The sequence below is a fragment of the Frieseomelitta varia genome, unplaced genomic scaffold (assembly GCF_011392965.1).
Source record: "Frieseomelitta varia isolate USP_RPSP 00005682 unplaced genomic scaffold, Fvar_1.2 scaffold_527, whole genome shotgun sequence".
Lineage (NCBI taxonomy): Eukaryota > Metazoa > Arthropoda > Insecta > Hymenoptera > Apidae > Frieseomelitta > Frieseomelitta varia.
Window position 1 is genome coordinate 71,974 of NW_025110287.1, and position 16,855 is coordinate 88,828.

Consider the following 16,855-nt stretch of genomic DNA (forward strand, 5'->3'; position numbering starts at 1 on the left):
GCGCATGACTTCGTAGTAAGAGGAAGTGTTCCTTCGTCTTGTCGCCGCGGCAAAAAAAATCGATCGTATTTTCATAAACGACTAACGTAAGAACGATCAGTTGGCTCTAACGAAGGAACCATAAAGACCGTCGGGCGATAAACGTAAAAGTTAGTGCGTTAAGACGATCGGCAAGTGATAAACGGTTGGTGTCGAGTCGTCTCGTGATCGATCCTTGTGTGTATCCTGTCAAGGTGTTCTCTCTACCGTTCTCTGGTCAGGATATTATGCTACCGATCGCGCGTGCTGCAAGATCGTTTTGACTCGTGGGGCAGTCGACCACAGATCACTGTGCAAAATGTTACCGCAAACACCTGACATTATTCCCACCACTTTGAACCAGGTAAGCGAAAACGATCCGAGTTGAGTATCGCTCTCGGATTATTTCATTTTCAATTTGTCCCGCGTTCGTTGTGACCTTCAACCTGAAAGTCTCGCCTCTTTCAATACGGCCCAGGGTGTGTTTGTACCGGCGCGACGAAATACGAGCGTTCCGTTCCCCCTCGACACGCGAAAGCGTTTTGTTTATGCCTTTACCGAGAATTTCGACTCTGTCTCTTGCACGTACGTACGTACTTCACTCTCTTTTTTTTTCCCTCGTGTTTTTCGTTTCGTAACTTCGTAAATTCGTTTCGTCAGCAGTGGCGGAAATTCGTGGAACACACTTTCCAAGTGGCACGCCGGTTTTTTCGTCGGAAGTTTGGCGTAGATGTGCGTAATACGTGAACGTCGTAACCAACGTTCGATTATATCGATTTGCTAACGTGACAGGCCGAGAGTAGTGGTGACCGCCAAATACATATCGATTGCGCGATTCTTCGTTGAATAACCGTTGTGTATCCTTCGAATGTGATAATAAATCGCGAATATGTGATAATAGTTGTATGAAAAAAAAAAAAAATCACGTTTATTCGAAGTATACTTTAGAGTATCGATAACCGAAATACAAATTGATAAAAATTATCGATATTAATAGAACAAAATTTACACACTGTACAATTTCTTGATTTATTATTTAAAATAAGCGTGTGAATATTCTTGCATGAACGTCCATTATTCGAGATAAAATTCGCAATATCGATTAGTCGTAAGTGAAAAACTGTTAGAAATCGATATTAGTATTGTCTCACGGTTTACGGTACAAGTTTCGTGATTATCCGAAGAATTCGATTTTCCTTGGGAGTATCGATTGATTGAACGGGGAATGTTTGAAATGATTGGTATTAGTGGTGTATCGTTATAACAGTACTGTATTAGAGTGTTGGAGCAGCGCGCCACTCCTGTCAAGATGGCGAAAAGACAAATATTTGCGGTCCGCCGATGCCGGTTAAAGAACACGGTCGTTGTGGGAACAGAAAGTTCTTTATGTCGCTTCACGTTCTGTCAATGTTCTACGCTCGTTTCCATGCCTCTTCCCGGTATAATAAACGTCAGTGTTAATTAGCGCCGGCCGACAGGTTAGCTCATCGATAGTGTCACGAGCAATCGATTAATCGAACTCCGCCGGATTATTTCGTACGTCGTGATTCCGTCGTGCGTCGCTTACATTTACGCGTAATATGCTTAACCGACGTATCGTAAACGGGTTTCGAGTTCCTTGCCATTCGCGAGTCGTCGTTTTATTTCATAAAATACACTTGGAATTCCGTTTCCTGCGAGTGGTTGCAATTTAAGTAGAGGTTATGTGATACCAGCGGATATTTCATTAAAACGAGCACCGACCTTGAAAGCTGCCACCAGGTACATGTATATGTATTTTATCGCTTAATTTTCGTAGGAAACTATATAGTGATATTGATTTAGCAATGATTTTGAGAATGTGATTTTCAGAACAATCTTTTTAAGCTGTACGCTCTTTGCTGTTTTTTATTTTTCATACAGGTCTGACATGTTATGTGCAGTTGAGGTTAGAATCTATTGATTGAATTAATTGATTGATTTCTGTTATTGGTTTATTGACGATTAAAAGTTCTCTGGTCCTTTTTTTAAATAATTTTTGGACAAACAAAATGTCAATTTATTATATATATATGTAATGAAGTTAATCTGTGTCTATATATATATATTTATATATGTACATTATTGAAAGAATACAATTAGAATGATCGCGATAGCTTGAATAACGTATTATTATGGTTTTTGGTTTTTAGTAATATCTAAAAGCATTGGTTATTAAAGCAAACAAGCGTTTCAAGACGAGTACACGTCATTTCTTGTAATAATAGGAAAAAGATGAAAAGATAGAGAATGGCATCGAGCGCACGAATAGCTTCGACTTTGTAGCGTGATACTATAGTGTTAAATATGCAACGAAAAAAAGAAACTCTCGGCTGAGAGAGCATTAAACGAGGGAAAAGAAACTTATCTTACCTTCCAATCGTAATAAAGTTATTTAAATCTTTTTTTTTTTTTTTCTATCATAAATTATTCATTTTTTTATTTCACGATGACTATGGCACTTATTATGTAGAAAAGTCGATTATATTTTGTTATGGATCTTTTTTTATTTATTAACTTATCACTAGCAATAACTTTTTTTAGGCAAGCAGCGATACTTCACATGTTGTCTGCTTTCCAAGTTTTTATCTTTATTGAAAAAGTAATCGCGTATCATTGTAGTTGATAGTTATGTAACTATAGAATTATATAATGTAATATAAGACGTTGATAAGCACTGTAGAATGTATAAGTATTTTTAATTTCATTTTTGAAACATAAAGGACCTGACTTGCCTGAGAGAGAGAGAGAGAGAGAGTCGCAGCGTTAATTTTATGGTATTTTAGCGGACCATGCTATTGTTTGCTCGCCGCTATGTTTTGTTGTGCCAAATAATCGACCTCCGGTCTATTAGCGTAATAACCGTATGAACATTACAATCGTGATACAATTATCGATGTTATCGTTGCAATTTACACTGGCATTAGCACACGCCACGCGTATTTTTCTCTTTTTCTCAAATGCAAGATAAAACGCACAATGGCTGCGTCTGTTGTACACAATGGAAGTATAATTATACCTATCATGCTCGAAGCCGATCGTTTTCCAATCGTCGATTAGAAGATTTCTAAATAACGTGGAAAATGTTCATCAAATTCCCTTCGATGGTAGTTGTTTCATCGATATTATGCGATCATCTCTAGATAATCTATAGTACTATCTAACTAACGACGGCTGTTGTTAATTCTGTTATCGAAACAATCGAATATTCTTAATCAATCGAAAATAATGCAGGTGTACTTTGGTCTAACCGCAACCAGATATACTGTTGCCATTAATTTCATCAACAGAGTCGCTGAGAGCTGTTAGCAAACGTTCATTTTCGCTCGATTTCGCTCCAATTACAAGAGCGAAATCACTGCAGGCTGCATCGATCGCTCCATCCTTGATAAAAACAATAAAATAATGATGTACATTTGTAATTCTCTAATGATTGTAATCTTCTCTTTGAGAAGAAGAATTCAAAACAAAAAAAAAAAAATTTTCTCTAATATTATCGATGCATCCGATCCATTGGTTTTCACTCGATGAAGATTATTCATTTTTGACAAGATGGAAACGATATAATTTATTAAAATCAGTTAATGATAAAGAAATTATCAAATTCGCTCGAATTCCAACTATTGATTAGCCTAGCTCTTTTAAAAAATTTAAAATTGTTAGAATACAATATGGAAAGAGACAGAATAATAAAAATTGATTTGAAATATCGGCCCCTTGATTTATTATTCGGTTTCACATAGCATTCGAAGAATATAGAATACAAAATAATTCGTCGAAGTTTCTGGATTATCAGGATAAAATAATTCTAAATCTAGAGTGTTAATTTTTTGATAGTAATTCTCATCAACTTATTGCCAATGCGAGTGTATATACTCTGACTAAAAAATTTTCGTATATGAATCCTGTGCCAACGTTTTCGTAAATAAATATTCTGACTCGTTTGCTCAAACGGAGCGGAAGTGGTTCCGTTCGCTGATATCATCCGATTTTCTTGGTATTCTGGATGACTGGGAACACACCTTACTATCTCCTCTCTCCACGACAGGTTTCACTGTCGCGGATTTCGTCGAACTTGAACGGCACGCTCGCTTCAGGTTTATCGTTCGTGGAAAGGTGCGTGATGTACGTGGCCAGAGAATTCTTGAGAGGCGGACTCTTATCGATTGTTTCGAAAGTCGATGCCGTCGTTCCTCGTTCTGCACGTCGACGAAAGGAATCCGTAGTTTTCGGAATATAATTGATTTTATAAATACAAATACACTTATCCCGCGTATTTGACATTGGTTCGATGAACATTTATTTGGAACTTTCTATATTTGTTTACTAAGAAAAATTCCATTTCGCAGTGTTTAAAATAGTTTTATTAAATTTGTTACCGGTTTGATAAGCTCTCCTCAGTTGGGAAATAAATCGTAAAAGTAAGTTAATTCATCAGGAAATAAAATAAACGAAGAACACTTACGTCGATTACAAAAATTTAGGCTTCCTGTTCTTAGCTACCAATGAATGAGAATTTACTTTACGAATAAATTCTTATATATAATTTATATATAACTGTGTCGACGAAAATCGTATTTCATTTCTCGTAAGCCTAGAAGTAAATTTTATCTAATTTCGTTCTTAACACAGAAATTAGCCAATAGTCGCAATTAACAAGATTCGAAGGGTAATTAACTTCTCCGAAGAGACTGGAGCGTGTTTAGAATACACGACAAAAATCACAAAGCTACTTTAAACTGTACTGTATTTGTTCGTGAAAATGTTAATGATTCAGCAGCTTCGAGAGAGAATGAAACGTAGTTTTTGTCGAGTCATATTCACCCATTGAAATCGTCTAAACACGTCTGCCTCGTGGCCTTTACCTGTTAGAGAAACATTAAGATGACCTGTTTTCTCAGAAACGCGAATAAGAATGATATTCGACGATGACACTGCGGTTCGTGTTGGACACGATCGTGATTTTCGTAACAGATATTCACGCGAAGTAGTGCCTCGAATTAATGTTGTAATCTCTGTATGCCGATCGCCATGATCGATTCTATAAGCTTCAATTATTAATAATTGGACACGCTTCAGCGGTTCTAACTACGAAGCTACAAATTTCGTGCAGCACGATCATGAATGTGAATTTTTTCCCATTCTGACTCGTCAGGATAATTTCCTGTTGAAAATTCTGGCTTAATCGAAAATTTTAAATTTCGATCGAACTGAAAATTAAGTTCGAATTACGACGATATGACAAATCGGAGAAATATCATTTTGACAAATTTGACAAACAGTTTCGCTCGATAAGTCAGTCGAATTTTAATTCATGAAATTTCATATAACGATAGTTAAATTTAATGAGATGCTTTTTAGGCTTGAAACGATGAAAGTTCCATTGAAACTTCCTCACGAAACTTGTTAGGAAAACTTTTCATCCTTTTTTCTGTGTGTAGCAGTTATATAATTAAAAAAAATAATTTCCCTAAATTACTCTACTTTTTCTTTACTTTTCTCTATATCGTGTTATCGTATTAAACAACTGCAACAAACTTCGACCGCGAATATTATATTGCAACGTTCTGTAACGTATATATTAATATTTAAACAACAATTCTGAATATTTTATTTTTGAGTCCAACGGCTCGGAAAAAAAGAAACGACAGATTTCACTTCGTAGCAGATGCAAGCTGCTCCGAGTAGCCGGAGAGCAACTTACTTATTCAGTCATCTTTTATTAACAGCGTGAACCTTGAACCTCGAAATTCCATTCAGTGGAATTATTATTACATCGAGCAACAAAACGCTTTGCCTTCATCCTTGATATTTAAATAACCGTTCTAAACCGTTTCTTCTTCCTTTCTTTTTTTCTTTCCCTTTTATCGACCGCGGAGGACAATGAGAAAATACGTCTCTTTCCGCTGAATCCTGGTCCAGTTTTCAATCAAGCCGCAAAGCAAACGAACTATTTTTAGTCTTGATATTAATTGCTGTCTATACGATAACGGCGAAAGGGTTCGAGATACACATTGGCACACATTCGTTACCATTTACGGAAACGTACGTATAATGTACGCCTGGTTGCTCAACGACCGACAGTATAATAAATACGTTGAAATCATTCGCAGAAGTTTCTTAATCGTGTGTTTATTTGCGTATCGATTGAACGCGTTTGCACAACTACTCAGGCCATCTGACACGATGTAGATATACAGAGTGGTTGTGTTACTATCATGGTGGTTCTGTAACGTATAATAGAAGATTAATTAGAATTGCATGCGAACACGATAGAAATGGAAACGACACGGAATAGAAAACGCCCGAGTTAGTTTCGTTTGTTCGTAATTTCGCGAAAATCCGGAAGTTTATTTTTGACAATTATTCTCGTGATGAGAAGTATGAAAACGCGATGAGATAGATAAGTACGTAATAGACGATTAATTTTATAGCGTAACTAACTAATTACAAAATACAAGTAACTAATTTTTTATATATTATTACGAGCGCGTATTCTCTCTTTTTTTTTTTTTTTTTTAAAGCATATGTAGTTGATACGTACAATGATGAGCAAAACAAAACACACGTTTGGATTTTTGATATTAATCCGTTAAAGCGGATTTTAAAAATTCAACTACATACATATATATTTGTGACATTAGTTAGAGGCTTGAGGTAATTTCTGAAATTTATAAATTTCGAAATATAGTTCATACTAGTAGTGTCTTGTTTGTGACGGTAGTTAAAGGCTTGAGATAATTTTTTGAGATTTATAAATTTCGAAATATACGGTGGGTGTAAAAAGTATTCGTACAGTGGCTAATCACGACTAAAATGCTGAATAATAATATTTATTGTACAATATTTTTTAAACAAACATGGTACATCTATTTATATAAACAATATGAATATATATATATTTTTTTATTTGATATCGTTGTTCTACAGACTTTGGAGAATGGATGTACCATGTTTGTTTGAAAAATATTGTTTAATAAATTCAGCATTTTAGTCGTGATTAGTCACTGTACGAATACTTTTTACACCCACTGTAGTTGATACGATTTTATTTCTCGAAGAGAAAAGAAATATATATATACATAATTTACGAGGAAGATTAGTTGTGCGTGTTGTCGAATTACGATTTCGTTTCCATCATCCTACGGTTCTAATACCGTGTAAAACCATCACGCCAGATTTTGCAAGCACGGAAATGACGTGATCGCTGGGCAGAAAAGGAAGATTAAGTTGGAAAGTCGATGGTATGATAAATGGACGAAAGTATTTGCAACGTAAGGAGATTAATGTTGCATGTCCGAGGCACGTTTAAAGGGCCATGAGATCGCTTTAAATGGCAAACGGGGTCAGCTTGGTGATTTTCAGGAAACTCGAACGTAATCGATCGATAGTGAAATATATATATATAACTTAATTTTACTTTCTAGAAAATCATTATGTATTATATTCGAACGGTAGTTTCGTAGAAAGTAAAATTAAGTTAAAATTAACAATGAGCCAGCTGTGAAGGTTGAAGCACAGTTCTATTTCAGGCGTCAAACAATTCCTTGTCATCGTCATCATCAGTAAATTTCATTGTTATTTCAAATAGAATCTTCTCTTTTATTTTAAGTCTTCACTGTTCATTGTTTTATATGATAAGATTCGGAATTTCGTTCTACGTTTACATAGGGGACGAAACACTGGAAAGTTTCACTTAGAATCGAAAAGTATCGTCTGTCTGTCTTAAACGGAGCATAATCGTACGTGTGTAGCGAATAGTATCATCTCGGTATTAAAGGATTCTATTCGTTCGTTGCAAATGTTTCGACTCCACGTTGCCGAACACACGAGGAGCTCTTTGTTATTTTCGCAACGCGAGCGCAGAATTTTTTTTTTTTTTTTTTTTTTGAAAAAAAAACGGTTCGGAAAAATGCATGCCTCCTTGCTCGATCTCTTTTCACATACTTCAAAGCGGGAGCACATGTCAGAGGAGAACAGCAAATTTTTTAATCGTGCCTCGTGTCGCGGAGGAATTAAAGAAATTTGCAAAATTTAATAAGAAAAGTTCTGTGCGATTGTTTCGACGATGGGGAAGAGGGACTTTAACGATGTAGATTTGCTACTCTTCGAGCGCATGCTTTCTGTTAACGATCGCGTTATGTGTGTTAACGGTGATGCCCTCGTCACGAATACCGTGACTTCTGTGGTATCGCGCTTTCATGTGCCGGCCCTTGCGTTCTTTGACGACGAAAACTTGCTACTAGCCGGCTGCGTGTGCACACTTTGATTTAAATTCCTCGTTTCTTCGCGTTTGCCCCGGCAGAAATACTTCTAATTGTTGGCTTGTCAACCAGACAAGAGGAATTATGAAATTCCAGACGTTTCGGCCGATTTGTCGAAATAATTCTCGCAGTAGGCGCATGTTTAAATTTTATTTATAAAATATATTATTTGTAAAAATAAATAAATATTTTATTATAAAATAATTATTAAGATTATTATAATTATAATTTATAAAATATATATTTTATATAATGTATAATATACACTTTAGAAATATCGAGAAAATTTTTGCTTAACCTAAATTCACGCGCATGTAATATTTTGGAGCGCGTAGTGTTTTATCAGATTTTTTTTTTTTTTTTTTTGGAGGAATTTAAATTGGCCAAAAAATAGTTGCATTTTTTTTCTAATAAATGAGTATACACAGTGATGGGCAAAACTAAACACATACGTGGAATTTTAACATAAATAATATTTTACCGAGCATTTGCACGTAGAATACAAACAAAGGAAAGTATGTAATACTTTGTAGGATATTTGGCTTTCGTAGAAAAATTCTATGCTGTTGTCACTATTCTCGCAAATATAAACTGTTTTCGTGGAGTCAGTTTCAATGTATTTAAATGAAAAATTGTCTTTAAACTTGTAACTTCGTAAAAAGAAATCACATAATAAATTTAATTTTATGTTAAAAGTTTCTACTTCGATTGTCCTAAGTTCGTTTCTTTCAAGGATGTTTTTAGTGAGCGGGAAAGTAAGAGTAGGTTTTATTCTTTCGTATTTTCCCCCTAATTTCACTAGAAATAAATCACTTGGGCGTCCTTTTGCCCATCGTTCTGACGAACGAAAAATCATTTTGCGTATCGTGAAATTTCTCCGATTAATTTTGATATTCGACGTGTGCAAGCAGATCGACGCTCGACCCACTTTCAGCTCGTTATTAATATTTCGTGCATTCGTCCCGGTTGTCTCGAGTAATTTTCGTGAAGAAGCCGATACGACGGGATTTTTACGCGACGTAATCCGAAAAAATTGGAAATCCTCACGCGCGCCATGGATTTTCCCTTCCCCCTCTCGATGTGGGAAGAAATTACGAACGACATTCTTGCGGGAAAAACGCGAGAAATAATCCGTGGAATCGTTTGTCACTCACGTTTGCTTTTTAATTCGAGAACCTTTTGTTCGTAAATTGTTTCCGGATGACGAGTCGACGATCGAATTGACGACGGTAATTAAGAAATTCATTAATTCCACATTACGCGATAATCAATTCAGCATTCTTGTCCGTCACAGTTGAGAAAATCGTTTTTTAACTGAGCGACAGGTAGAAGATCTATTATCTAGATAGAATATATCTACTTTAAATGAAGATAGATTGAGGGTAGATTAAAACGAGAAACCTCCGTAGATTACCGTGATTAAGGGTTATTCGATTAAAAAGAATCGATCATCCTCAAAAGATGTTCAAATATTCAAACGTTTGAGTTAAAATTTTAAGCTAGGAAGTTTGTGGATTGTCAAGGATTGTTCAATTAAAAATTAGTGAAAACATGCTCGAATTATTTTTTTTTTTTAGGTTTGAATTATCTTACTTCGTAAGAAGATCTTTGAATTGCGTGATATAATGGCAGGAGAAAGTGTATAATGGGAAGTGAACAGTATATAGTGATAGGTTATTCTCTGTCATTGTTTTAGCACAATGTCTTGGAGTCAAGATGTTGATATATATTAATAGTTGATCGATAATCATCATCTTTGTAGATCGGATGTATCAGAGGAATCTCTGATACATTATTTTATTCTATTTTAATTTTTATTTTAATTTCTGATACACATTTTAGCGTATGCACTTTAACGATTGGTTAATTGATTTCTCTATGTGGACAATTCGCTTAATGCCATTAATAATAATAATAATTGTCATTAATGGTTTTATTATGTTTTTTTCTTCACACTTTTTCCACACACTGTAACAGGTTTCTCAATTTCAATTCAAATTTGTCGTTCAATCGACACGTAAAGCTATATCAAAAACACATATTACGTGCATGTTTCAGAAATATTATTTTCCTCAAGCGTGGTAAAGTCTCGTTTGCAATTTTATTAACTCTTCTTCAAGGATAGATATTCTTTCACGTTCTTTTGAACTCTTTTACAATATTCCTTCATAATTCCGATTTTCGTTATAAAACGTTCCATATATATTTCGTTCGTATCATACATTACGATCTTCGTTAAAAATATTATCCACTGCGTGATATTACGATCTCTGTTATTAAAAAAAAAAAAAAAAAAAAAAAAAAAAGAAACCTTTCTAAACTTCGTTTCGTTTTTTACTTTAACTTTATTACGTCTACGATCGTAAAATATATCGCCCGATTCAGTTTCTCATGGCATCATGGAAAAAAAACGTGCTAGGAAAGTAATTTGCATACGCGATAAGAACGGGAAATTACGTTTCGCGTAAAAGGAATTCTTCCTCGTCGAGAGTTCTCCTGTCTGTATGACATTTTCGCTTTGCTCAACGGGTAGCAGCAGCACCGCCGCTACTACGGTACTTCTGCTCTCTTGACAACCACTTTTAACTGACCCATATAACGTCGTCGTAAAATGTTTCTTCTTTTTAACATCATCCACTGTCTTGCCTCGCCTTAATCACGCATTATCGCCTTTATCGCACCCGGTACGCGATGTTTTATTTCGCCGCCAGGCGAATCCTTCTCTTTCGGCTGAAGCGGTTATCATTATCCGACCGTTTCATCGAAAGAATCTCATTACGTTCTCATTAACGGAGAATATTACATTGCACAAAGAGTGAAAAGAAAGAGAGAGAGAGAGAGAGAGAGAGAGAGAGAGAGAGAGAGAGAGAGAGATGTTGTAACGTTTCGAGCGAAAACCAACCGAGATCCAACTTCTCAAAAGCAAGGTTCGCGAGATATCCTGACGAGATTTCGCCAACGATAGCTGAACATAATTAGGGATGTCGTGTCCTGCAATGACTTTCAATTCTAAACTATACTTGTGACCTACCGTGACGATTTAACTCTGGACGACGGGAGATCGATCTCTAGAAAAAAATAATAAGTATAAATTAATTTTATCATTGATTGATTCGAAATTACGAATTGAATTAATTAAAAGATGAATTGAATTAAGTTGAACGATAGGCGAATCAGACTTTCTTAATACGCGTATGCTCCTCATTCGGTGTTAAACATTCTCGGCATTTAAGAATACTATTTTGGTAAAATAGCAAGTATTGGTGAAAATATTTAATAAATTTGGTAAAAATATATATACGCTGAATGTAACACATTCTAAAATACTGTACATGTGGTAAACACTATAAGTCTGTGGACATATGGTAAAAATAACATACACGCATGTGTCTAAGATACATTCTGATGATACTATGTACTACATTCTCATAGATCTTATTTTTATTCTTCAGCAAAAGGAATTTTCAAAACTTTCACTCGAGGACTAATTCCAGTCGTCTTTCATTGAAAATAAAATTAATGACAAAATTAATGGTAAAAGAGGAGGTTAAAAATACTATTTTGGTAAAATAGCAAATATTGGTGAAAATATTTAATAAATTTGGTAAAAATACTATACGCTGAATGTAATACATTCTAAAATACTGTATATGTAGTAAACACTATTAGTCTGATAAAAATACCATACACGCATATGTCTAAAATACATTCTGATGATACTATGTATTACATTCTCATGATTTAGTTTTATTCTTCAACGAAAGGGATTTTCAAAACTTTCACTCGACGACTAATTCCAGTTGTCTTTCCGTTTCATTGAAAATAAAATTAATGACAAAACTAATGGTAAAAGAGGTGGTATAAAGAGGTACTAATGGTAAAAGAGGAGGTTAAAAATACTATTTTGGTAAAATAACAAATATTGGTGAAAATACTTAATAAATTTGGTAAAAATACTATACGCTGAATGTAATACATTCTAAAATACTGTATATGTAGTAAACACTATTAGTCTGATAAAAATACCATACACGCATATGTCTAAAATACATTCTGATGATACTATGTATTACATTCTCATGATTTAGTTTTATTCTTCAACGAAAGGAATTTTCAAAACTTTCACTCGAGGACTAATTCTAGTCGTCTTTCATTGAAAATAAAATTAATGACAAGACTAATGGTAAAAGAGGTGGTATAAAGAGGTACTAATGGTAAGAGAGGAGGTATAAAATGGTAAAGGCGATGATTTAGGGACGGAGGATATTTCGGCTGGATATTTGTGAAACAGTATAATCTCGGTATCGGAAGGAGAAACGCGGGTGGATTTCTAATCTAACGTGACATTGACCAGGGTGGAAAGGACCACCCCAGGTTGGGGTGGTCTGGAGAAGCTCGGAATCGATCGGCCTCGGGGCGGGCAACCCCTATATGCCACTGCTATAGACATCTTTCGAACGCACCCTCCGTTCACCCTCTTTTTTTTAATTTCCAATCATATTCCATACTTTCTGGGAAACACACTGAACCGGCAAATATTTACGCGTTGCTGCATAATAACGCGCACGAGTGTATTAAATTTGAACGAAAACGGAAATTTCGCCCCGGGCGCAAACATTCTTTGCTGTGCGAAAATTGGAAAACAACAGTGCTAATCTGAAGAATCAATTTCGAGTGTATACGTGGTGTATACAATTTCAGAGTTTTAAAGATCAAATACGATTAAAAACAAAGTTTTAATTGTATTTCGTGCGCTACTGTATCTGGCGGCATTTTTTTAAACGCCTCATAGGCGAACATGTGTATATAGCTAATTTACTTGTTTTATTATCGTTTATTAACCTCTTGCCACGCACGTCGAGAATCTTTTGTTCCAACATTGTAACATTTTCTCAGTTTTAAGTATATTTAAATGTAACCCAGGCAAAACAAATGGCAAGTTTATTACTTCTTAATAATTTCTATCCAGTGACAGTCATACCGACGACTTATTGTATACGGTTCGGTCGCTCGTTATGGTCCGCGAACCAGTTGCCAGTGCAAGGAGTTATGTCTTTACCACGTCTTCAGTAGAAAATTCACTTTTTCTCGAATCAGCAATTTAGAATTAAAACATCCCCCTCTACGAAATATAATTTCAGACGATCAGTTTCGTTCGAAGATGAAATTTTTACGCATAAAGTGTAAAATTTCCCCAAGTTTCTTACATCCATATCCAGAATTCCAGTTCCGCGAAGAATAATTCGCACATGTTTCCAAATTTTTTTTTCAATTACATCCATTGTGTACTTTTAAATCCACCTTTCGCCGCGAACTACAACAGATATCTACAAAAAAGAAAGAAAGAAAGAAAGAGAGAGAAAGAGAGAGCAAAGAAGAACAGCTGCAAATCCAGGCGATAAATTAACACCGGTAAACAGCAACGTTCTGGCAACGGCCGTTAACCGCTGTTTAGGAAAAGGAGGCATTCACCAAAGCCTGTAATTAATTCCGCGCGAAGAGAATTCACCGAAAGCTCGCTGGCAATTAGAATCGCACTCTCTCTTTCTCTCTCTGCACGCAGACGTGAGCTTTAAGCTCTTTTTATTTATCACCGGCGTGCATTCGCCGTGTCGCGGTGATAAGAGAACAAAGGTGCGCGCCGGGTATCGCGGACAGAGGCAGGAGAGAAGGCTTGTTGCGCCATATTGCTACCGCGAGAGAGATCTTTATAGCCGGCACCGATTGTTCTCGCTCTCTCGGCCGAGCGTTTAGTTAGCAACAAGTAGTCAGACGACGTACGTGCTCCGTTTCCAACTGTACGCTCGTCACACGTGCGGAAGCAGGAAGCAGAAAAATGCTAAGAGCGGTGCCGGGGATCACGCGAGATCGATTTGCATCTAACCGCGAGTCGCCGAATTTCGCGGGGTTCTCCGCTGTGATTGTACTTTTCTTATAATTTTATATTTTATATATTTTATATTTATATATTTTCATATTTTATATATTTTACATTTTATATTTTATATTTTATATTTTATATATTTTACATTTTATATTTTATATTTTATATTTTATATATTTTACATTTTATATTTTATATATTTTCATATTTTACATTTTATATTTTATATATTTTCATATTTTACATATTTTCATATTTTCATATTTTACATATTTTCATATTTTCATATTTTACATATTTTCATATTTTACATATTTTACATATTTTCATATTTTATATATTTCATATTTTACATATTTTATATATTTTCATATTTTAAATATTTTATATATTTTCATATTTTACATATTTTACATATTTTCATATTTTACATATTTTATATATTTTCATATTTTATACTCGTGGAAATTGATACCTCAGTGGTGTAGGTGTAACACGCAAGAGAGAGTTTAGAAAGTATGTTTGATATACGATCCATTGTATATCGATCAATATATATCGTTTGTACGTATATTGAAATCAATTTCTCATATATAAAGTTCGGGTTCATGGGGGTTTGGCAGGAAATTCGAGATGCTTGGTAATTGTTAATGTGATTCTGCGGGTGCCCACTTGAAATTGACATGAAAATGGTACGTGATACGATTAAATCACGTCTAATTTGCTTGTCATACTCCAATTAATAGTCTTTCAGTATTAATTATTTTCAATTTTTACAATTTCTAATAAAACTTATGTTTTGAAGATCAAGATTAAGTACAAATTTTGTATAAATATTTAACTCTATCCATTAAATTGGATTAAATTAAAAATTCTAAAAATTTTGAAGTAACTGGTATCAGTTAAGATTTAAATTTAGTTGTCAGAAAGCATTACAATTTTTATTGTAAAAATCTGATACGTATCTACGTTGTGCGAATAATCTGTCGTCTTTCCAGTATTCCTATATTGGCACTCTAAACGACAAAATATCAATATATCATAGTACTTTATACGATAAAAAAAATTCCACGATCTAAATAAACGCTAGTATCGTAATTTCACGGCGTTCCAAGTCTCATAGCCGAGCAGACTTTTACGTTACGAAGCGTAACACGAGTAACGATACACTCTAAAGAACGATTGATCGATCGGGTAACTTTATACTTTGCCAGGTAGTAACACCGTGTTCCAACAGATCGTATGATCCTATCGCTTGAAACCGATGGCAAAGCTTAATCGTAATTGATCAATCTTGAGTAAAAAGATCATTTGAAAAGTGGCTCCAAAAATGCCTCGATGAAAAATTGCCTGCATTTTATACTCTTAATAACGTTGTGAAAAGAAATCGCACAGCAGATTTTAAGGGGTCGTTGCAAAGGCGAGATTTCGATCTTCAAGACCGTGACAGCTTTGATCACGAAAAAAATTTTTTCAGTGTTCACAGAGACGTTTGAACGTGCACAAGTATTTGTACATTCGATGAAAAATTGTCGATAGTTTAAACTCCTATAACTTTGTGAAAAAAAATCGCACAGCAGATTTTAAGGGATCGTTGCAAAGGCGAGACTTCAATATTTAAAATTATGGTGGATTTGGTTATGAAACAAATTTTTCCAATGTTCATAGAGACGTTTTTTCTTTTTTTTTTTTTTATTTACGTTATAGAACCTTCTACAGAGTTATTAGTAGCATGCACATTGCTGTGCATACTAACAGTACCGAAACAATTTCGCAAACTTTTGTACAAGGATTACACTGATATACAACTAAGATACATGTTTGCTATTTACATACTTATAACTAGAGCTTACAACTAAAACTAAGAGAACTGTTAAGTCACATGAGAAACACAGCTAAGCACTCGACACAAATCCGTTACAGATGCCAACCATGGCTTTTGAGAAATTTGTGAATAATCAACAGAGGAGTAACGTATAGTTTGCTTAAAAAGAAGTCCATTGTGTGGGGAGGGAAATAACCCATTCCACATAGTTTATTAACTAAGACATTCCTCATTGTCGTTGAGATTGGGCCACTGCCAAATTATATGGTTAAAGATCTTGAAACCTAAACTGCCACACTGACATTTTCTATCAAGTGCTAAGTTAATTTTAAAGAGGGAAGCAGCTAATTGCATGTGACCTGCTCGGAGTCTGTTCGTCCAGCAAATAAAGTCTCTCATAAAGACGTTTGAATCGTTTTCCCAAAGTGGTTTGAAAACATCTTTGAGAGAAACAAACTCAGCGAACGAACCGTGAAATTAGAAGCTTTATGTTTCGAAATGAGTCAAGTCAGACTGTTCTACGATTTTTTCTTACAAAGTTACGACAATTTTTCATCGAGCGTACGTAAATTTGTTCCGAAGTTTGTTGCGCGTTGTTTAAATAATTTTAATAATTGCCAATTATTAAAATGATTAAACAATTTACTCTGTGCTCCATGTTTCATCGTCCATACTTGAGAAACCGAAGAAGAATTCCGCGTGTGGAAATATCCCAAGCGTCGTGACAATTGATTTCGGCATCTAGAAAGGCAAACAATCGTCAAGAAGAGTAGGACGTAAAGTTTCGCCTGATTGCCTCGTGACGGCTCGCTTTATTTATTGACATTTAACCTCTGCAACAATTTC

The 16,855-nt window shown here is 34.9% G+C and overlaps 1 protein-coding gene across 1 annotated transcript in view; it reads left to right on the top strand.

Annotated features, from left to right (window-relative positions):
- LOC122533421 (breast cancer anti-estrogen resistance protein 1-like) overlaps positions 1-16,855 on the top strand; it is a 102,646-nt gene continuing 85,791 nt past the window's right edge. Inside the window, exon 1 of the mRNA XM_043663080.1 lies at positions 1-382. Coding sequence (XP_043519015.1) covers positions 338-382 — 45 coding nt within the window. The 5' untranslated portion in view covers positions 1-337. The remainder of the gene's footprint in view (positions 383-16,855) is intronic.